General features: G+C 52.0%; 1 protein-coding gene across 3 annotated transcripts in view; it reads left to right on the top strand.

The window, feature by feature from the left end:
* Positions 1–3,287: 3,287 nt before the first annotated feature.
* Positions 3,288–22,544, top strand: part of Trim67 (tripartite motif containing 67) — a 45,704-nt gene continuing 26,447 nt past the window's right edge. For all 3 annotated transcript variants that reach the window (XM_020176644.2, XM_074056878.1, XM_020176643.2), the window contains exon 1: positions 3,288–4,741. In XM_020176644.2, coding sequence (XP_020032233.1) covers positions 3,728–4,741 — 1,014 coding nt within the window. In that variant the 5' untranslated portion in view covers positions 3,288–3,727. The remainder of the gene's footprint in view (positions 4,742–22,544) is intronic.

The following is a 22,544-nucleotide window of genomic DNA, read 5'->3' as shown; positions in this document are numbered from 1 at the left end:
AGGCCAGAGTGTAAGATGATTCTATAGAGACTGCTTTCTAGAAAAGAAGTTAATTGTGCTTCCTCCTGCTGCTGATAATTGTTCCTGGTCAACTCTGCCACAAAGCAGCCCTGGCTCACATACAGATGTGGATGTGGTCACTGGCAAACTACTATTTTATGGCTCTTGGGCCACAGATTTCTAATTTATCTGACTCCCACACTGCAATAAAATCAAACAGACAACACCCACCAAAACTGTACTAAAGGAAAAATGCCAGGAACTTTCATTAAAAATTTGTTTTAGAAATTCTTATACTTGAGATTACAGCATCAATTTTAACTGATAAAGCCTTAAATTCCATTCCACTTCAACTTGAACGTCAAAGGATTTTGAAGGCAATGGAGAGGCACTGTTTTATTTCTAACTTGCTGTGTTAGCTGGAGTAAATTATTTATCTTATCTGTGCTTTTTTTGGAGGAGAGGTAACATGAGTCTGCCTCTCAAGGGTTTCTTGGTTTGTATTTAAGGGTACAAGCCACACTGGAGTGCATTACCTGAAGTGACTCATGGCAGAGCCTGCCCTTCTCTGCCTTGATGGCTTTGGGTGTGGAGTGTTAATTACCAATGCACTTTCCATGATGATAAGTGAGTGCCAGGTGCACTGTCAACTACCAAGAAATGTCCTAGGTACAGGTGGTGAGAGGAGAAATATGGGTCAATTGTAGCATATTTTTTAATTTCAGAGATATTAATATGTCTTTGATGCCTGCTTCCCATTGCGTGAGGTCACATATGAGAATCTAATTTCATACCGTTGAGTGTTACAATGCACGTGTTGTGTAGCTCAGACTTCAGTAATATCCTAGTGACTTGGAAAAATGATATCACCCAATGCTGGGATCAATTTTTTTAAATAAAAGTAGTTTTTTTAAGTGAGATACATCACTCTTAGCAACAACTAATACACAGAGATTCTAGAATCAGATGGAAATTTAAAGCTCAATGTGTTCTATCCTTAAATTTTGTGACAGGAAGGAAGCCTTTAGTCCAGAGAAATAAAATGACTTCTCTCTGTATGTATGGCTCATGGCACAGTTGGAGCAGAAAGAGGGTTTTGGAGTCTACGTTGACCATCGTTAGTGATTACCGTTACCTAGAAAAAACACCAGAGCTGTCTGTGCCCTTGGCTGAGGCACAGCCCTGGTAAAATGCCAGTCCTCCAACTGGGCAGAGCTGGAGTCCCAGTCTGGCACGGGGCTGAGCTGACTCAGGTTATAGTGTGGGGGTGGTGGAGTTGAGGGCATGTGCGAAGTGCCTGGGGTAGAATTCCAACACCCTGGGAGTTCTTGTGGGGAACAAACTAGGCTTCTTGTAAGTTTTACACTACAAAGATCTGCAGAAGACCACCCTATCCAAACCCCAGCAGCTTGCCTTGGTCTGAAAATGATAGAGCAAAACAGGTGTCAGGCATATGATGACAGTGGTCGGGGGCCACCTGCTCTCAGGAGAACCGTGAGAGGCCATGACTTCCACTGGAGTCACCAGATGGGGTGGGGGTGGGGAGGATGACCTGCTTGAGCAGAAGGCAGAGGAGGACCAGGTTGCCTGACCCTTGCGCTCCTACCTGGGGATACTGACTTCCCGTGGAATAGTTGCTCCTTGGCTAAGGGGACTTGGAGGCAGGTGATAGCTATCTACCCGGTCAGCTCTCCAGCCCGAGACAGACAGGCCGCAGCGAGCTCAGCGGAGCTGAAGACGCAGAAGACGTAGGACGCGAAATCTGTATTTACGAGGATTCCATTTGGTTCTCACACGCAAGTGTTGTAGTACTCACTTGGCAGAGCGGGATGGGGATAAGGAAAGCACAAGCAAGCCGTGGGGATGGGGCAACTGGTCCCCGGGGAATCCCGAATTCGAGGTTCTGGGCCTCATTGGGGTGCATGGCCGCACCCCTCTTGGGGAACGTCCCTGTCTCCCTCGAGTCTGTCCCTTAAGCACTGAGCAGGGCGGCAGCCGCTCTGCACCGCGGAGCTCAGGCCCGCGCCTGACGCGTGGGCGCGGGTTTGGCGTCTTTGTTTGAAATGCGGGAGAACCTGGGGCCGGGAGGCTCGACTTCAACAGACGCATCGGTTTTAAGCCGACGATTTCGGATTCTGTGTCTGTCCCTTGCCAGCGTGAACTCGGTGGGCAGGGCGGGCTGCACCGCGCGCCCTTCCCCACCTCGCGCGTCCACATCGCCCGCGCCCTTCACCACCCGCGCGCCCGCCCGCGCCGCAGCCAGCCAGCCGGGGGCCGCCGGGAGCGGGAGCAGGAGCGGGGGCCGCAGCGCGCGGGCGGTGGCGGTGCGGAGAGCCCCCATTCATAAAGCTGGCACCCGCTCGCCGCTTCCCGCCGCTTCCCGCCGCCGCGCCCCGCGCCGGGGCAGCCTGGGGCAGCCGTGCTGGGCTCCGGAACGCGCGCGAGCTCCGTGTCCCCAGGAAGCCGGTTCTCAACCCCCGCCCCGCGCCCCCGCCCCTTGCGCAGACCCCTGGCCCCGCCGCCGCCGAGCGCCCTCGATTGAAAGGAGGAGGCAAAATGGCTTGCGGGTCGATTAGTAAATAAAACCTCGCCTTTTGGCTCCAGGCTGTCCGACATTTTGTGGCTTGTACGCGTTTGCTTGGTGGTAGCTTTAGGAAGCCTCTGTCCAGCCTGTTCATTTCTGTCCTTTCAGGGCCGGGGGTTTTACGCTTTCACGGTGGCGAATCCGGAAGGCCGGAGCGGGCAGGGGACGTGATGGCAGAGGCGGGGCGGGGCATCGCGCTAATCCACCGTGCAGTCTCCGTCCCAATAATGGATCGTCGTTCACAATGATGCTCTCCGCGACCTCCTCCGAATCGCCCCTTGACTCCCCAGCAGCCAGAGGCGAGCCCTCATTCGCTGAGCCGACGCCTCCCCCTCCGCCCCATTACTCGCGGCTCTGAGAATCACAACTCCCGGGCGCGCGGCGCGGCGGGCGCGGGAGGCGGCGGGGGGTTCCCGACCAGCGGGCGCTCGCCCCCCGCCCGCCGCTGCAGCGTCTCACGGCCAAGGTCAGGGGCGCCGCAGGAGCAGCCGCGGCCAGCCCGGGGCGTGGGTCAACATCGGCCGCGGGGAGACGGCTCGGGGCGCAGCCGGCCTGTCCCCAGCCTGCGGGGGGGGGCGAGTGGCCTTCTCCGAGCCGGTGGGGATGCCGAGGCGGCCGTGGCGCAGCGCAGCGACCGGGCGGGAGGACCCACGGTGCGCACGCGGGAGCTCGCGCCCCAGGGTCACCGCCTGCTCGCGGGCGCTGTCCGCCGCCTCGTGGTGCTGAACTAGCCCGGCCCCAGCGGCCCGTGCACCTGCCGAGCGCCCGGCAGGGGCGGGGCCGGGCCGGGCGGGGCAGAAGGACTGAGTGCGGAAGAAGGACCGGGTGCGGTGCCCAGACGCAGAGCCCGAGCTGCTGATTCATCACCTGGAGCTCCCCGCAGGCCGCCGCAAGGGCAGCCGGTGCCCGAGCCTCGCTGGCAGGAGGTGAGGCTCCCTCCCTTCTGGCCCCCCCCCCCCCGCCAGGCGTCTTAGGGCGGTGGCTGAGGACAGAGAGAGAGGGGCGTGCCCCCAGCTCGCGGACAAGGCATGGCCGTGTGATGCCCCAGCCCCTCGCCTCCCCGGCACCGACCACGAGGGTGCCCCTCCGCCGGTCTCCGGAGCTGCGGCCACTGGAGCAGCTCGGACTGCGGGCGCGGCGGCGATGGAGGAGGAGCTGAAGTGCCCGGTGTGCGGCTCCCTGTTCCGCGAGCCTATCGTGCTGCCGTGTTCCCACAATGTCTGCCTGCCGTGCGCTCGCACCATCGCGGTGCAGACCCCGGACGGCGAGCCGCACCTGCCCCCGCCGCTGCTGCTCTCGCGGGGCGCCGCCGCCGCGCCCCCTCCGGATCAAGACCCTGCGGCCGGTGCGGCCTGCGGAGGCGCCGGCGCGGGCGCAGCGGGCGGCCTGGGCGGTGGGGCGGCGGGGGGCGGCGACCATGCGGACAAGCTGAGCTTGTACAGCGAGACGGACAGCGGCTATGGCTCCTATACCCCGAGCCTCAAGTCCCCCAACGGGGTCCGCGTGCTGCCCATGGTGCCGGCGCCCCCCGGCTCCTCGGCCGCCGCAGCCCGGGGCGCCGCCTGCTCCTCGCTGTCCTCGTCCTCCTCCAGCTCCATCACATGTCCGCAGTGCCATCGCAGCGCCTCCCTGGACCACCGCGGCCTGCGCGGCTTCCAGCGCAACCGGCTGCTGGAGGCCATCGTGCAGCGGTACCAGCAGAGCCGCGGGGCCGCGCCGGGGGCCTCTGCAGCCCCGGCAGTGGCCATCTGCCAGCTGTGCGACCGCACCCCGCCTGAGCCAGCAGCCACGCTCTGCGAGCAATGCGACGTGCTCTACTGCTCCGCGTGCCAGCTCAAGTGCCATCCGTCTCGGGGTCCCTTCGCTAAGCATCGCCTGGTGCAGCCGCCGCCGCCGCCCGCGCCCCCCGAGGCTGCCCCTGCGCCCCCCGGTGCCGCCGCGGTCCCCAGCGCAGGCGGCAGCTGCAAGAGCCCCGGGGGCGGGGGCGCCGGAGCTGGCGCGGGGCGAAAGTCCCCCACATGCCCTGAGCATGACACGGAGAACTACAGCATGTACTGCGTGAGCTGCCGGAGCCCCGTGTGCTACCTGTGCCTGGAGGAGGGTCGGCACAGCAAGCACGAGGTGAAACCGCTGGGGGCCACGTGGAAGCAGCACAAGGTGAGTGCGGTTGGCTGGGGGCGCGCGCCAACGTGGAGCAAGAAGCGGGAGGGGTTCTTGGCCTCTTCCTGGAAAGTTGTGTGTGTGTGTGTGTGTGCGCGTTGGGGGGTGTTGGCCAGACGACCTGGTAGGAATCACCTCATCCATCCATCCATCCATCCATCCATCCCAGCAGTCAGTGAATTAGTGAATCAGGCGCTCGGAGGTGGGTGTTGCCCATGGATTGGATACTGGGAAGTGACTTGCTAAGTCCTCACGAAGATCTTTTTATTCAACAGAAAGCACAGAAACAGGGCTCACACTCACAGAGTCTTCACTAGTAAGTCACCCTGATGACCTCTCTGCATTAAGCTAGGCAAGACTCCCTACTTCCCTCTGTTTACCTACCACCTGGCTGCAGAGAACTGTCTGAAACCTTCCAAGAATCTGCTTTCAAGGTGGGGAGGCTGCTCCCAGCTCTTGCTGAACGGGTGCACTCTATCCTGTTCATCGAGATCCTCTTGCTTCCAGAGCAGAAATCCTCCCTTGTTTCACTAGAAAGATGGGTTTCCAGCACATTCTGTCCCCAGAATACCTCTCAGCCTGGAGGCGGGATGCAAGGCCTCACTGGCCTGGTGGAAGCATTTGGGGGCCATGCCCTTGTGAGGAGGGAGTGTGGATTTCCCCCAAACTCCCAGAGGAGTCCTCTTGCCTGGGGGCTCTGCCACTGAGGCAGTGGGAGAGTGGTGGGGAGGCAGAGCAAGCTGCTAGTGAGAGGACCAGCACACCCAGCCACGTCTCCTTCTCTAGGAACTTGCCTAGGGGTGTGCCACTCCCAGCAACTTAGGCAGACCATGTGTCCTTCCTTGTATCTGACACTGGGAGAAAGTGACAAGAAACCAAGACAATCTGACCAGGGCCTTCATCACGCCCCAAGACAGGGATAGAATCAGTTCTTCTAGCTAATATCCACCTAATTTCCTACCTGACAGCCTAAACTGGGCAACAGGGCTCACTGTCTCCAGAGGGCAGTCAGGCTAGAATCCCTTGCTCAAGAACCCCTAATGCACTCGCATTTCAGAGAAACTCTCACTCTGGAAGAGTCAAGAGGTCTCTGGACCACCCAACAGGAAATAGTGTGTGTGTTCGGATTGAGTAGGAGAGCCACAGGCACATTAAGCAATTGGCCAAGGCTACATCTCCTCATCCTTGCAAAAAAGGGCAGCAGGGAGGAGAGGGCGGACACCCAGTCCTGTGCACATTTGTTGTTTATATGTGGGAAAGTATAGTTTCTATATATAGTTTTGTCTGCTACAATAAGCATATGTTGTTATTTTAATTTAACATTTTTAAATGAAAAAAATAGGAAAAGAAAAACAAATGGGGAACACTTTAGAAAACCACCTGGGTGGTTGCATAGTAACTCTGAAGAAGGGAACACGTCCTAGAGCAGTGGTTGTCAATCACAACCAATTTGCACCCTCACCCTCTCTGGTTGTTGTGCCTGGAGGCTCCTCCGTCAGGCAGTTCCTAAACATCCTGCGGTGTGAAGGAAAACTGCCTAGACAGGGAGGGATCCAGCCCCAGACACCAACAATAAGAAGCTCTGCTCCATGTTCCATAGCCCTGGGTCCAATCTCAGACTTGCAGTTTCATAGCTGTGTGAGTTAGAGCCATTTTAGCTTCAAACCCATTGAAAGTAACATCTAACTCAGCGCCCTGTGGAAAGGATTAAGTATCTCTCAGCTGGGCCTCTAGCAAAACACCTGATCCATTAAACACCACTTACTATTTCTATGGTTCCAGACTTAAAACCAGCAAACTGGCAGCTGCTATGGGCAGCAGCACCAATGCTCTTTTGGTCTTATGACTTGCTTTCCTGGAGAAAATGGGAGCTGGAGACTCTGGGTTTTGTTCATAGCTGAGCCCTAACATGACTTTGAGCTGAGTGGGAATGCCTGCCTAGAATTACCTATCACTCCCATGACACTATGTGGCATTTTGCTTTGCAGAGACTGTCGTGCCTTTCTTGGTTCATCTTTCAAGCGAATAGGCATCATTTTACAAACCAAGAAATCGTTTGTAAAAAGGCTGTGATCAATTACCAACACAAGACGTATGGGTGTTAAAGTCTCACATTCAGATTTCACAAGCTGTTCCATTTTCACAGACTATACGGCCAAAACTAATTTTGGGTCTTGCCACTCAAATGTTCAGGATGGCAAAGAATAGAAACCAAAGAGAGTTGAGAATCTGCAATCCTAAGAGAGAACAAGCATCTCGCATGGATAAATGAGTAGGGTAAGAGCTGTGCTTTCAAGGTTCAAGGTCGTGCAGGGGAAATCAGTGGTCATCCTTGGCTTGGTGTCAAGTGCAGCTTTGTAAAGTCTTTCTCCTCAGCCAATAATGCACGGTTATAAGGACACGTGGGTATCTGCCTGGCAGAGTGGGTCCCGTCACCTGTGGGAATATGACTGCAGGATCTTGAGAACGAATTTCATGTGTGAGGCCCTTGCTTCCAGGAACTATGACGCCCTCCTGAATCTGGCAGGGATGCTGTGAGAGGGTTCAGAAGAATCTGTTTACAAGAACAACAGGCTCCGCCGTCTTCTGCAGCTGCTCTTTTTTACAGAGGAGACGGTGGAGCAATTATTAGCGGTATTGTACTTGGGGCTGGCGAGGAGAAAGGAATGCTGAAGGATGGAGTCCTCTGAGCACTGATCTAGCTTGGGTGGTGGGCACAGGACCGCCTTGTGAGCTGAGAGCGGCTGCTTTTGAATGATAAAGCAGAACCCTCCACGTTTTAGACTCCGTCTGTGGTGGTGTAAGTTCCTCAGCAAGCCTTGGTCTTTGGACTTTTGTTGTTGTTGTTATTGTCTAAATATCCCAGAACCCACGACAAAGTCTTGTCGGGCTACAAGCAGCACTTCCCTAAGTTCCTGAGGTCAGAGAGGCCCCGTCACCTCTGTGCTGTGATTCCTCTGGCATGACTGACTAGCTGTTAAGTGAGGAGACTTGGGTGTGACATGAAGACTGTGGATTATCACCTTTTAAAAACAGTGTGGAAACCTTTAGGTCTTGGCTAAGCACATTTGTATATGATTCTCCTGAGACAGAGTTAACTCTTGCAAAGAATTTCTGACATGAAGAAGTTCTAGGCTGCTGTGCAGGATGGGTAGGCCAGGGTGGCTGTCCTGGAGCACCTTCTCATCTACTGAACATGGGGCTCTATTTCCCCCTGAAGCCAGAGAAGGTCACTGTGTGACACAGAATGTTAATCGTGTCTGTAACTCCAGCTTCAGGGAGGACTCTGACCTCTTGGGTGTGGGTAGCCAGCCCAGCGTGAAAATGGCAGACACTGATTCTTGAGCCCCGGCTGTGGGATGTTGGCCAGGCCTACTTAGGATTCCCTGAGAGCCACACAGACAGAGGAGCATTAAAGAACAGGTCACTGGTGTCCAAGAGTCCTGCTCACAGAGAGGCAGGCCCTCACAAGAGCAAGGGACGTTGTGACCTGGAAAACTCAGGAACACAGGACTGAGCCCTCTCCAGCGTGGAGGCTCTGCCAAGGGCAGATGGTCCCCAGCCCCGTCTGACCTATTTTGGAAAGTAGCTGTTGTAGGCCCTAGAGCCTCAGAGGAAAGACCTCTGCCAGTGGAAGGATGCACACAAGTGACAAAAGCAGAGCATGTCATCACAGCCACACAGGGGTCATGGAGCCCTTTATCTTTGTAATTACAGATGTGGACATATAGACAGCCCTGAGCTCCCAATTCCACCTTACAGAGAAAATGCTTCTAACATCTGAGTTTTTCCTTTTAGACTTTCAAGCTATATTAGGGCTGGTGGAGAGGCTCAAGTGGTAGAGCACCTGCCTAGAAAGCATGAGGCCCTGAGTTCAAACCCCAGTACCACCAAAGAAAAAAGATATTTCAACATACATTTATTTTTGCACTGTCTTTTTTTAATTTAATGATACAATATAAATATCTTCACTGAAAATTAATACCAGTATTTTGGGGTCAGTACTGAGGTTTGAACTCAGGGACTCACACTTGCTAGACAGGCACTCTGCCACTTAAGCCACTCTACCAGCCCAGACATCACTGTCTTTTGAAACAGGGTTCTCACTATGCAGTCCAGGCTTGTCTCAAACTTACCATCCTCCAGTCTCAGCCTCCTTAGCACTGAGATTACAGGTGTACACTACCATGCCTGAAAATATACATCATAAGGAATTATTATTTTATTTAACTAACACCCTTGTGCTGCACATTGGGTTGTTTTCAGCCTTTTGCTGAATGTTCAGTTTTTCTTTTTTTTTTTTGGTGGGATTGGGATTTGATCTCAGGGCTTTGTGCTTGCAAAGCAGTCATTGTACCATTTGAGCCACTCCTCCAGTCCATTTCGCTCTGGTTATTTTGGAGATGGGGGGGGTCTCTTGAACCATTTTCCCAGGCTGGTTTCCAACCTCAATCCTCCTGATCTCAGCCTCACAAGTAGCTGGGATTACAGGGGTGAGCCACCAGTGCCCAGCAACATTTTTCTTCTTAAATTTATGCCTACATCTTAATTACTCCTTAGATTTTAGCTCCAGGCATGGAATTGCTGCATTAAAGGATACCTGACCTCAGCACATCTGATTGGGCTGCACCCGTAGCTCGGTGATGGAGCACTTGCTTAGCATAGGACAGGCCCTGGGTTTGATCCCAAGTACTGAAGAAAAAAAAAGAGCCACCTAATCAATGTTTCAATATTTCCTTCCACCAAGATGGTGCTGTTTTCCAACAGCAAATTTATGTGAATAATAAAAAATTCATGTGGATAGGGACTACAGGAGGAAACAATTAGGCGTTCTGTCTTCATTTTTGTTTGCTGCTTTCATGTTAGAGCTATTTTTAAAAAGAGATCACAAGTATCTAGGTTTTCATGTGCTTAACTGCAGTCAGCTACCTGCCTTCCCTTAAGAACTGACTGAACAGGTACAGCTCTGTAGCCAGATACCCCTCTTGGATTTCAAGGCCCATGAACAGACAAAGCCTTTGGGGCCCGAGAACTTGGGTGACCAGAAGATATATGGGAGCATTCAGCAGGAATCTCCTGGGTGGCCCTTTGCCTCTCCAGGGCTGTGCACCCATTATCGACCCCACCACTGACCCCAATGCTGAGTCAAAGCTGCCCACCCTGCCAGGAAGCGCCAGCCGTGGAAATTCACACGTTCTGGGGCTTTGAGAAGCCTCATCCTTCCCTGACCCTGAAATTCTGGGAAAAGAAATGCCAGGATGGTTTCTACCCCATCTGCCCCAGACTGGCCAAGAGCCCACAGCCAGTCTGCCCAGGCCCTTGGAGCTGAGTCACTGTGGTGATGAAGCTGCCATGCCTCATAGCAGTGCTGTGTCAATGTCACCCGTGTCAGAGCACCTTGGCATGGCCTGCCCCGTTCTTGGAGTTAGTCCCAAGCAAGTCAATAATTCAGAAACAGCTGGTAGAAAGAACGCTCTATATTACACCCTTTGAAATTGTTTTATAAACATGCTTTCCTTACCACTCTACACAGCTGGGAAACAAAAGTGTGTTTGCAAAAAGAAGGCTAGAGCCTATAAACCTGAATTGCCTTTTCTTTGTCTTTGAAGAGTTTGCAGAGATGTAGGGATCTGAAATTGAAGATGACCTCACAGATTGTGAGAGCCACGCCATCACTCCTCATGCACATTTCACAATGGAGGCCACTGCGGTCACCACAGGGCCGAGATTCTGTTATATTTTTAGTCTGCAAGTGGACACTCCTGATGACAGGGCCTTCCCTGTGAGAGAAATGGTGTACAGAGTCCGATGGGAGGGCTTTTCAGTCCCTAACACAGATGGACTAAGGAAAGAATCAGCAAACAGAGGCTCACCACCATCCTGGGTAAATAGTGGTACTGGGGCTTGAACTCAGAGCCTCACACTTGCTAGACAGGTGCTCTACCACTTGATCTATTCCTCAGCCCCCGTGGGAATAGTTTTATTGGAACGCAACATTCTCATTTGTTTATCATTACCTAGGGCTGCTTTTGGCTCCAAGTGCTTTTCAGAGTTGAGTAGGTGCAACAGAGATGGGGTGGCCTGTGAGACTGACGCCTGTTGCTACCTGGCCCTTTTTAGAACATGTGCTGGCCTCCAAAGAGGACCTTGCCACTAGGAGCAAGACTTGTTGCCCACACATCAGCTTCTGGGAGCTCTTTGGAAGTGCAGGACTCTGAATCCCAATAAGCCCTGCTGACTTAGGATCTGTGTTCAAGAAACCCGAATGGGATTGCACTTTTTCAGGGCTCCAAGGCACTGAGCCTATGACTGTCACTGCAAGTCGAGAAGTGGTCCTTCACAAATGGACTCCTGAACATCTGGGGGTTTTGATCCCAGAGTCTTCAGGTGCAGCAGACTCTGGGTACCAGGAGAAGGAGGCAGGGAGGAGCTCAGGATCTCCTGGCTCAGAGAAGGTGGGAAGTGTGTGCACCGCTGGAGGGCATCCCTGAGGCTCAGAGGCAGGGAAAGGAGCTCTGGACAAGGCTTTCTGCAGCTCTCAAAGCTGGGTGCTGTTTGCACTTGGATTTCCTTGAAGCCTGTGTCCCTGCCATTCTAGAAAGCAGAGAGAGTGCCTTGCCCACAATGAGTGGGGTGTAGGTGGCTATGATCACAGCCAGGGACTCAGGGGTCAGAGGAGCCAGACAGACCTCCGTCAGGAGGCAAGACTCACCCTTGCCTGCTTGGAATTTCCATCTGCAAAGCTCTCTGCAGTGCCATCTGTGTGAAGGACCTTAATTCTGTCTCTAGGTTTGGCTGTTTCCTAACAGGGATTCTAAACCACAGCCTCTTTAGTTTGCAGAGGAGGAAACTCGAGGTGAAGAGGCTAAACTCACATGGCAAGCTGTGGGATGTTTCTGTGAAAACATGGCTCATTAGGGCGGGGGTGTAGCTCAGTGGTAGAGCAATTGCCAGGCATGTCTGAGGCTCTGGACTCCATCCCCAGCACCGCAAAAACACATACACACACACACACACACACACACACACACACCAGCTCTTTATCAGTCCCAGTTTATGTCTCGAATAACTATAAAGAGGCAACAGGATTCTATGTGTGGATCTGAACCAAACACTGGTGCGTAGGATGGAGCCTGAGGAGTGACAGTGTAGATGAAATAAAGAGTTAGCAGACAGCCAGTCTCAAATAATGGGGACAGAGACAAGGCACTGCCTTCTCTTTAACTGAAATGGGGCAGCAGGAAAAGTGAGTCCAAGTGGGGTGGGTGGGGGAGCCAGAGTCCCTGTTAGGAACAAAGAGGACAAAAGAGGTTAGGTGAGAGGGGCTGAGAGATCAGATAGCCCCGCTCCTCCCTTTATGAGCACCCAGGCCAAGTGGGGTGGTTTGGAGGAAAGAGAGGCTCCGCAGAGCCCCCCAGGGTAAGACAAGGTGGCCGAGGAACCCAGGAGTAGGGACGAAGTCAGACTGGAACTCACTCCAGAAGGAAGGGCTGGGTCTTGGTCACGTGCCATCTGAAAAATCTGTCCAGATGGTGCATAGATTAGGAAAAATTAGGTCAAGTCTGCGTTAGGAAATTTAGGCAAATACTTGTACTTGCCCAACCTCCCAATGCTTGTTTATAGTTTGATTTTAGGCAATAGCTACATTATCAGGAAGCCAATAAATGGGAACAAGAGGAAATGCTGCTGGAGAGGAGAGGAGACCCGCTGCCTCTCCTCTCTGTGTGTGACTCGTTGCCATCTGGTAGTATTTCACGTCTACCTAGCTGTGAGTCCACACAACTAAAAGCAACGTCTAGCCCTCGCTGTGTAACCAAGGCTGATGACACTTCTTGGCCACCATGTTCTCTTTCTGAGGCTATTTCTCTCACAGTGTTTGCTGTTTAATCTGCCTACATGTCACGAGTGAGCTGTGAACACCTGTGTCCTGCCACGCATGATCCTAAGCCCCAAGGCCACAGGACTTATCTTCCCTCACAGGGCAAAAATCTAGCCACAGGAGAAGGAAAACAGATAACCAAATAGATAATAGACGTTTTCTCATAGTGAATACTGCAGTGGAAGGAAAAATAACATGACAAAAGTACTTTGGTGGACCTCTTCTGTGGGGAAGGTTGAAAATCGTCTCTGAGGAAGATGAATTCAAAATAAGGGCAGCACACCTCACAGGGAAGCAAGCGCCAGACACCAAGCTGGGACAATTGCAGGGCAGACGTGGGCTCGTGAATGTGCACAAGTGTCAGGAGCAGAGAGTTAGGCAGAGGCCGCAGCACACAGGGCTGGCAGGTTTGGGAGAAGGTTGGATATCGAGGTAGACACCATGGGGCCCCTGGAGATGGGTTTAAGCTGAGGAGTGATGTTTATATTTTAGAATGTCAGTCTGACCTTGTTTGGGAAATGGATGGTAGAGGGTGAAGGGACAAGAGTGGGGAGGCAGGAAGACTAGCTAGAGGCTCCTGTCGTCCACTGGGCTATGGAATGGGGGAACTTGAATTTGGGAGAGGCTGCAGAAGTGGAGAGACATTGACACATTCACATCCTACTCAGCTTCTCAGACTCTCGGTTTGCTGTCTCTTGTGATTTTTGCAAAATTGTCATCTGTGGTGCCCGTGGATGATACTTCTGCTCTGTTCTCATATTTCTCTCTCACTCTCATCTTTCTGGGACTCTAATGACATGTGTGTTAGATTGTTTGATATCATCCCATGGTTCTTGGATGGATGCTCATTTTTTCTTTCTTTTTTTTGTTTTGTTTTGTTTTGTTTTTTTAAATCTGGGGATAGTCTGGATAACTTCTGTTGACCTCTCTTGGAGTTCACTGGTTCTTTCCCGGGCTGTGGCAGCCTCCTGTTCAGCCTCTCCTTCTTCCTTGAGCTACTGTTCTCCCCACCCCCAGGGGCCCCTGCACTGCCAGGGTGGTTTCCGCTGCTCACCCAGGAAGAAAGCGGTTTTCCTCTCCTCTTCCTCAGCTATCAGGAGTCTTCTTTCTTTTTAAGTTATGCCTTCTGGAATTGCACAGACCCTTGCAAGCTGCCTCAGATCTCCTTTGAAGTAATCAGTCAAGCAGGCAAGCCATAGGTTTGGATGAAACCAAAGAGAAGTAGAGTCCTCTGGAAAGCAGCATTAAGGGTCCCCTAATTAAGAGAGTGCCTCAGTGACTGTCACAAAAACCAAATGCTCCCCGACATGTTTGGATCAGGCATCTTCCCGGTCCCTGGGACATGCCACTGTTCCCCAGCAGCCCCATCTAGGAGAGAGACTCAAAATGGTGACCATGCCTGGTAGAGACAGCACAGACACCCGTCTCATGTCACATCTGTCATGTGAGTTTCACTACATCCCATCAGTTCATTTGGAGGGTGTGATGTTGACCTCTCTAGCTGGTTCCCTTTGGTGGAATATCTGCAACGATCACAGATGGGTGCTGGTCCTCGCACAGCCCCGCCTGCCCAGCAAGGTTACTGAAGTTTATCACCTGCTGGAAGAGTGCCAGAGATTGACATATATTCAGCTGAAGCAGAGAGACATTGGGAAACACAGGGCTATGTCTAATAAAAGGGAGGAACCTTGAATTACCCATCCTTTTAGCACCACTTAGCGCTGGAGGCAATGGGGGAAAGAATGATGGGGTAAGTGGATTCAGAAGCCATGGAAGCGGACATCTAGTTAAGAGGCAAAGCAGGATTAATCTTTAGCTTCATTTAAAGTTCAGTGGAGGACAGGAAGAACCAGGCTATAACCCTTTTGAAGATTCTTATAAACTTTCATCATTTCACTCTGTCTGCAAACCCTGGCAGAAAAAACCCTTTAAATATTTAAATTTGCTTCCCAGTTCCTGGGTCAGAGGTGGGGAGGAGAGGGGGAGAGAAGAAAACTAAATAAGAAAAGAGGTTCCCAGGAGGAAGTTGTCAGGAAGGAACCTAAAAGGTTGACACAGAAGTTAATTCTGGATCTGTCGTTTACGTGGACAAGTGGGTTCATCTCTCAGCTCATGTACAAGAAATCAAGACCAATGCCAGCGCACAGACACTTGGTGCTCAGCACACATGGAGCACAGAGGGGAGTGGAGGAGTTGGGTTTCAGTGGATCAGGGAGACTTGGGTAAGTGAAAGGAAGGAGCTATCCAATCAAAAGACAAATGCTTTTTTCTTTTTTTTTGGTAATTTAACCTCAGAGGGAAACCTCTAAGACAAATCCTCATCGGATGTGCTCGGCACAGAGCAATCCCATATGGTCGCCAGCACTGGAGCTGGCCTGAGAGGAAGTTTGGTTTATGGGAAGTGGAGGACCTTGTGCCCAACACGTGCCCCGTACTCGTAGCAAGGTCGGATTCTGTTCCAGTGCTTTGTGCACCAGACAGCCCATTCCAGGCTCATTCTTGGAACTCTTGGGGTTTGATCTGAATTACTGCCTGGCTGTCTCCATGCAAACGCGCCTTGCTGTGACAGGTTTTACTTTTCTGCCAGTTGGATGTTCTCAGGGTCTCGGCAGGCATTTATTCTCACACTAGAGGAAGCTTTAAAAATAAAATCCCAACTTGATTAGAGTCTTATTATTCACACCTGTCAGCGATGTCTTGTAACTGACAGAATCTCTTCATCTGTTGAGCCGTCTTTAGGTATCACAAACCTAAATGATGCTGTACCTTGAAGGTCTTGGGAAGAGGGACGGTGTCGGATTCATTTTATCTTTGTTCTCCCAGTACCTGGCACCGCAGCTGGCACTCAAGAGGCCGAGAAAAACATTTATTGGATGAATGAAGAGGGCGTAACGCTGGGATGTATTCTGATGTCAGTACCACCAGCTATTATTTTAGAGCAGACCCTGTTACACACCCGTTGATTCACGGAGCAGAGTGACCCACAAAGGAAGGGTCGTTCCAAGGGACAGTGTGGGAAAAGGGCGGAGGAATCACACTTTGCCTAACCCATGTTGAAACAGCCATCTGAGCTCATTAGTGGCTCTCCCCTCCCTCCCATCACCTATCTGCTGGGATGACAGGCACTAGCTGGGGACTAACTGGAGTGACTTGTTCCCAGAGGGAGCACATTTCCTCTTGTCTGGGAAATACAACGAGTGGAAGCTGGCTGGCCAGACACGCTGGAGTCCTTGGTGCTACAGAGGCAGTAGAAAGCAGAGCACAGGGAAACTTGCAGTGGAGACAACAGTCCTAAAACTCTACTGCTAGCCATGGGGTGAGGTAACCATGGAATGACCTCGTACTAGTGAGAGGATGCATTTTATGGGCTTAGTAGTGTACTCCCGTAGCAAGCAGTGTCCGCAGTGAACATGGGTGGGTGCCGGTCCCCGCACAGCCCTGCCTGCCTTTACCTGGAGCGTCCTGAAGTTTAGAACCTGTCAGTAGAGTCCCCAGGTTGACTCTGATTCACCTGGAGCAGGGAGGGAGACGATGCCATGTCTAACAAAACTTTGATGTTTTGACCACAGAGGGAAAACTCTGAGATAAATTCTCATCGGATGTGCTCGGGCCAGAGCCATCCCAGATGGTCACCAAGACTGGAGCTGGCCCGATCCCAGAGAGGAAGGTTTTGATTGTGAGGTGCTGTTACCACCATAATGGTGATGATACTTGCAAGTGCACGGCTGAGACCTACTGGTCCAGGCCGGGTAGGAGGGCAAAACATGGCCACCGCTGCCCTGGTGGCAGGGCTGAGAAGCAGCACCTGTCACATTGGATGGATGCCTAGGGGACATGGTTCTGGGGTTGCTTGGACCAACCTTGTAGTTTACCATTGTAAGTGTAATGGAACCAGGATTGGAACTGCAAAGATCTGGTTCCTTTTGGAGCTGGAGGTCTTGGTACATTTCTTAATCTCTCTTAGCCTCAGTTTCTCTACTCATGAGAGGCTGATATGTGTGACTATGGCTCCTTTCCTGCAGGTACCTGACCGTGGCCTTCCTCTCCTTATCCCGGTGAGCTCAATGCCATTTGTGTGATGTGGTGGAAGACACAGCCATCATGATTCCATCTTGGGGCTGCATAGGAAAGGATGTGTGCAGCTGAAATGACTGTATCCGATGGGCTCATGGGCAGCTGAAATTCATCACCTTGCAGTGCTGGGGCTGGAGGCTGAGGTCAAGGTGTTGGCGGAGCCCTGCTCTGGAGGAATCCGGTCCAGGCCTCTCCCCTCACTTCTGGTGGCTCTGTGGCTGGTGGCAGCCTAACTCCAGTCTTCGTGTCATTCCCTTTTTATAAGGCTCTGGTCCTAATGGGTTCATGTGACCTCATCTTAACTAACTACATCCACAGCAAGCCATTTCCCAACAAAAGGTCACCCCTGAGGTATTGGGGCACGGGTGTCATCCTAGGAATTTTTGTGGGACACTCTTAACCTACAGCACAACGTCACTAATTATTGGATAAATAGTGCACTGAGTGGAAGAAATGTACCAAGCAAACAGAGGAAGTTGTCCCTCATCCCCTGTGAAAACACCCATCCAAGCTGCTGTCCCCAAAGCTGGCAGAGTCTGGCATTGAGGCTAGCTGAGGGCTGGGGAGAAGGAAGGTGGAGGAAGGGGACAGTGGGGCACTGGGTGGTGGCACCACATAAATGAGGGCCCTGCTGCCTGGGCAGATAGAAGGTACAGAGGAGACCTGGACACTTGAAAGGGCGTCTTTTCATCCTTGGACTTTCCCCCGAGCCTTTGTGAGTCACCAAAAGTAATTACATTGGAAAATTGCCCCCCAAGAGTCTTAATAAGAAGTTTTATCATTGCGTAGGACATTATTCAGATGTCCAAGCACCCTGAAGCAGAGGATATTGGGGCAAGAGCTCTGTGGCCCTTAGTTTCCAGTTGTTAAGTGGCTTAGCTTCTCAAGAGTGGAAAATTCCAATCAGATTTGAATTTTTTCTTCTTTTTGGTGGATTGAACCCAGGGACTTGTGCTTGCTCTTCCACTTGAGCCACCTCTTCAGCCTTTTTGCTTTTTTTAGATATGGTCTCTTGATTTGCCTGGGTGGGCCTTTGGTAGAGATCCTACTACTTCTGTCTCTTGAGTATCTGGGATTACAGTTGTGCATCACCACACCAGCTTTTGTTTTTGTGGGGCTGAGGTTTGAACTCAGGGCTTTTGCGCTTGCAAAACAGGTGCCCTACTGTTTGAGACAAACCTCCAGTCCATTTTGCACTGGTTATTTTGGAGATGGGGTCTTGTAAACTATTTCCCTGGGCTGGAACCACAATCCTCCCAATCTCAGCCCCCGCCCCAAGTAGCTAGGACAACAGGCAAGAGCCACCAGCACTCAGCCAGCTTTTTAATTTTCTTTTATTTTTAGTGTATATTAATTGTAAAAAGGGGTTTCATTGTGATATCTCCATGTATGCATAAAATGTACTTTGATCAAATTCACCCTCTCTATTACTCTTTCTTACTCCCTCTCCCTCCCCCACCATTTTAAACACTCTTAATAGGTTTCGATCTTAACGAATGAAAATGTATACATACATTTATTTGCAAATGTATAGTGTCTAACTTTTGCCCAGGCTGGCCTTGAACCATAATCTCCCTATCTCTGCTTCCTGAGTAGCTGAGATTATAGATGTGCACCACCATGCCTGGCAACACTTGAAGTTTTAAAAAATGAAGATAGTTTTTGTTTCTGATTACAAAAGATAATACTTTTTAAAATGAAGACAATACAGGGAAGATACAAGGGGAATGTGAAAACTCACCTGTACCCTTACATCCCAGAGACAACCACCAGTAAGGCACATATCTATCTATCATCTATCTATCTATCTATCTATCTATCCCTTAGGATAAAATTCCTGATGGGATTTTTTTTTTGTAGTACTGGGGTTTGAACTCAGGTCCTACACCACCAAGCTCTTTTTTTGTAATGGATTTTTTCAAGATAGAGGCCTCATAAACTATTTGCCTGGACTGGCTTCTAACTGTGATGCTCCTGAGTAGCTAGGATTACAGGCGTGAGCCACCAGCTCATGGCAAGAGCTCTTACATGTACTTTTTGGTACGGTGTTTCCTTTTCCACTGAACGAGAGAGAGGTACTACAGCCCCCGAACGACAGGTTCTACCAGAGAAAGGGAGCTCGCCCAAAAGCCCAAAGCTGCGGGAGAGCCGAGGTCTGCCTGCTACAGAGGCTGCTGTGCCAGCCTTACTGTTGGCGCAACCATCTTCTCCCTGTGGGAGAGTCACAGGCCTTGTCCCATTGATGCAAGGCGGGGCCTGTGTCTTGCTCGGGCACTGGGCTGTGAGTGATGCTGTGTTCTCTTGGGAGAAGCTTCCAGAGCTGTGCTGGCCCGGCCACAGCCCCTTTCCTCTGCTGGGGTCTAGGATGCCTCGGGTGGGCGTTGCTCCCTCGGTTTGGATGCTGAACAGCAGAGGATATGAAATTGAGCAGCCAGTGACCTGCAGCAGCATTCGGTGTAAACAGAGGTCCATCTTTGCTGTTGGACGCGTCCGCCTGGCGGGGTGCGACCCCGCAGGTCGCAGCCTGGGCCGTTGGGGTCAGCACGCTCCTCTGGTCCCACCGTCTGGCCTCTCCTTCCCGTGTGTGCCCTGGTTATCTTTTCTGCCTTTCCCTTTTGTTGCAGAAAACGAGGAAATGCTTTGGAAATCAATAGCGTCCCCCCAGGCCAATATTTAGACTTATTTTTTAACTGTAATTTTTGGCCTTTTTTCCTTGATGCCTCTGAACTGCAGAGATGGACATTCCGTGGTCCGCACACAGCTCCTGGACTAGGGCCCAGCGCCCAGAGGGTGGAAGCACTGTCTTTTTGAACTTCTTTTTATATTCTGAACCTTTTTCTGGACAGTCTAATTTGGCTTAAATTCCATTTCTTCTGCTACAGTGCAAAAGGGAAAAGGCATAAATCGAACTTTTCTGAAGTTGTCCAGATACTCAGGACTCAGTCCCTAGAGGGAACATTCAGCAGTGGCCATTGCCAAGTCTCTGGGCACTGCTTCTACCCCCCCAAGCCGGTGACACTGAGCCAGGACCTGCCCTTTACTCCTGCGGAGGGTACTGAGTTCTACTGGGGGACCTGGCCTCAACAGTGCCACACGGAAGGGCTTCCTAAGTGGCACAGGGTCCCCCAAACATTAGTGGGTGGCTCTACTGGCGTTCACATAGCCAGACGTTTTACTGACACGGGTCCTAGTCCCCACGCTTTTCATGCCTATAGGGACAGAGCTTGCCCATGTCCAGCCCTTTCCGTCAAATAAGAATGGCTCTAAATTATCCACACGCTCGTGGACAAGTTTAGTCTGCACGCTTAGAGAGGGGACTGCTCATGTAAGCTACTGAGTGCTTTTGAACCGTAACACAGTGACACATTTATACACTCCTGTGTGTAAGTGACACATTTATACGCAATAGCTACATTGTATGTAGGTGACACATTCCTCCACTCCTGTGCAGTGCGTGTGTTCCAGCAGAAGCTCAGCTTCCTCAAATGCAAAACAAGGAGTTGGACTTTCCCATTTCTAAGTTCCTGCCTCTAACATCCTGTCCTTCCATGGGGCAAGGTTTACACAGGTGACTTAGGGGCCTCTCCACGCAGACAGAAGCACACATGTGGGAATCGGATAAGCAGCTGTATGAACTGAAAATAGAGGTGCGTCCCGGGGTGAGCTACACTCACAGATGGGGGACCCAGATTGGACAATTATAAAGGACGCAGGGGACACCTGTGTTGCATTTCTAGGTGTAGGTAGGGAATTAACATATTCTCAGTCCCCTCTACCAAGGACAGGCAGACACTAAGAACTCAGGAAGAATCTGCCCAGGACAACACAGATCCAGGATCGGAAGCCCGCTGGCCCAAGCCCTTGCCCTGCCCACTGCCCCGTGCACTGCGTGCTCCAGGGACTGAGTGCAGCCACAAGCATCTTGAGCTCGGCTCCTGGTGTGCAGACGAGCTGCTCCCGTGCTGCTGGTGAACACGGAAGCGGGGCAGTCAGGCGCTGGTTGGACCCAGCAAGGACACCGTATCTAAACTCAACTCTACGGGAATGGCAACTGTAACTCAAGGGACCAGGAAGCTACAAAGCGCAGCTTTGGGATTCAGGTTAAAATCCACTTGGCCTTAAAAACGATTTCCATCTTTGTCAGGACATTTCACTTCTTTCTGAGAGTTCAGCATGGTCAACGCCCCCAGGGCCAACTCAGACGAAGACTGCATGGCACTCTCCCCGGACAAGGACAGCTGACTTGCAGTCGTTTCACACAAGAAGACCCTGAGGTGGAGAAAAGGAATCCCTCAATGGCAGCTGGCTCTTACACTGCCCAGCTAGGGTCCTCCGCCCTCCACACCAGGGTGAGGGGATCCTCATGTGGCTGAGCACACCTGGCCCTGGGGTGGCTTCTATTTGGGAACCTCTCCAGATGGCACAGCAGTGAAAATCAGGCAGTGAGTCTGCGGGGCCTGGAAGCTGTGCGGGCTGAGCTAGAAGACAGTCCCCTTTGGGTCAGGCACTGAGCAGGTCATGGTCTCTTTCTAGACCTTTCTGTTCTTATCCTTACCAAGCAGAGAGTCAGCTGGCCCTGGGAGTGGGGGCACTGGCCAGGGCATTACTGGACTTGCCCAGGGACTGTGCAGGGGGTGGCCTTCACTCACTGGCCTCTCCAGCACAAGCAGGAATGCCAGACCTTACCACCCCCCACCCACACCAAGTGGTGGGGACAGGCCTCTAGTCAGCCAATTCTGTGTTCATTCAGCTGGGAGCATTTCCTGTGCTCTGCTTTGTGAAGGCTGCTGCCAAGAAATGCAAAGACAGAAGAAGGGATTTTGAAATGATGCAGAGTGAGAGGGTGGGGAGGCGGCCCTCTGTGGCAAGATGCTACTGGCTGAGTGTGGGTGTGCCCCCAAACTCATATGTTAGGTCCTCATCTTCAGAATGGGTAAGGGCATCAGAGTGGATCCCCAAGATGAGATGGGGACCTTCTAGAAAGGAAAGAGCCAGGGCTGTGGGTGTGCACAGGACGTACAGGGCCCCTTCCAGGGACCAATCACACTGGCCCCTCATCCAGGACTTCCAGCCCCAGGGGGAATGTCTGGTTTTTAGCCACCTGGTCTGTGGTCTGTGGGCTTCTGTTGCCTGAGACGCGCGCGTGTATGTGTGTGTGTGTGTGTGCGTGTGTGTGTGTGTGTGTGTGCCGGTGGGGGCGGGGGAGAGGCAGTATAGCCTCATGGCCAAGCTTTTGGGCCAGTGTTCCCGGAAGGGATGCTGTTCTTTTGGACACTGAAAACTTGACTTGGAAGCCCCTGTCATTAAAATGCCCTTCAGGACCTGTGAACCATGCTGGCACCTGAACCTCCTTTCTAGGGCAGGTATCTTGAGACAGGCTGGGGCCTGGGCCCTCCAAAGATGGGGGTGAACTCCTGTGCTCCCTGCAGTAGCTGCTGGTCACGTGTGCCAGTTCAAACGTAAGCTAAGTAATATTTTAAAAGCAGCTCCTTACTGGGGGACAGACATTGGGAGGATCACAGTCCAAGGCCAGCACAAACAAAAAGTTAGCAAGACCCCATCTCAACAAGCAAGGTGGTGTGCTGGGTTTAGGCCTGTAATCCCAGCATAGGCATAGGTAGGAGAATCAAGATTCAGGCTGACCCTGGTAATAAGCACTAGACCCTGTGTGAAAAGTAGCTACAGCAAAAAGAGCTGGGGGAGCAACTCAAGTGGTAGAGTGCCTGCTTCAAGCATGAGGCCCTGGGTTCAAATCCCAGTACTGCCAAAAGAAATAGATAGATAGAAAGATAGCAACTCTGGTCACATCAGCCACTGCCACTGCTCAGGAGCTACCTGTGGCCAGTG

The sequence above is a fragment of the Castor canadensis genome, chromosome 15 (genome assembly GCF_047511655.1).
Source record: "Castor canadensis chromosome 15, mCasCan1.hap1v2, whole genome shotgun sequence".
In the NCBI taxonomy this organism is placed as follows: Eukaryota; Metazoa; Chordata; class Mammalia; order Rodentia; family Castoridae; genus Castor; species Castor canadensis.
Note: the sequence above shows the minus strand (reverse complement) of the source record. Positions and strands in the feature narration are given on the sequence as shown.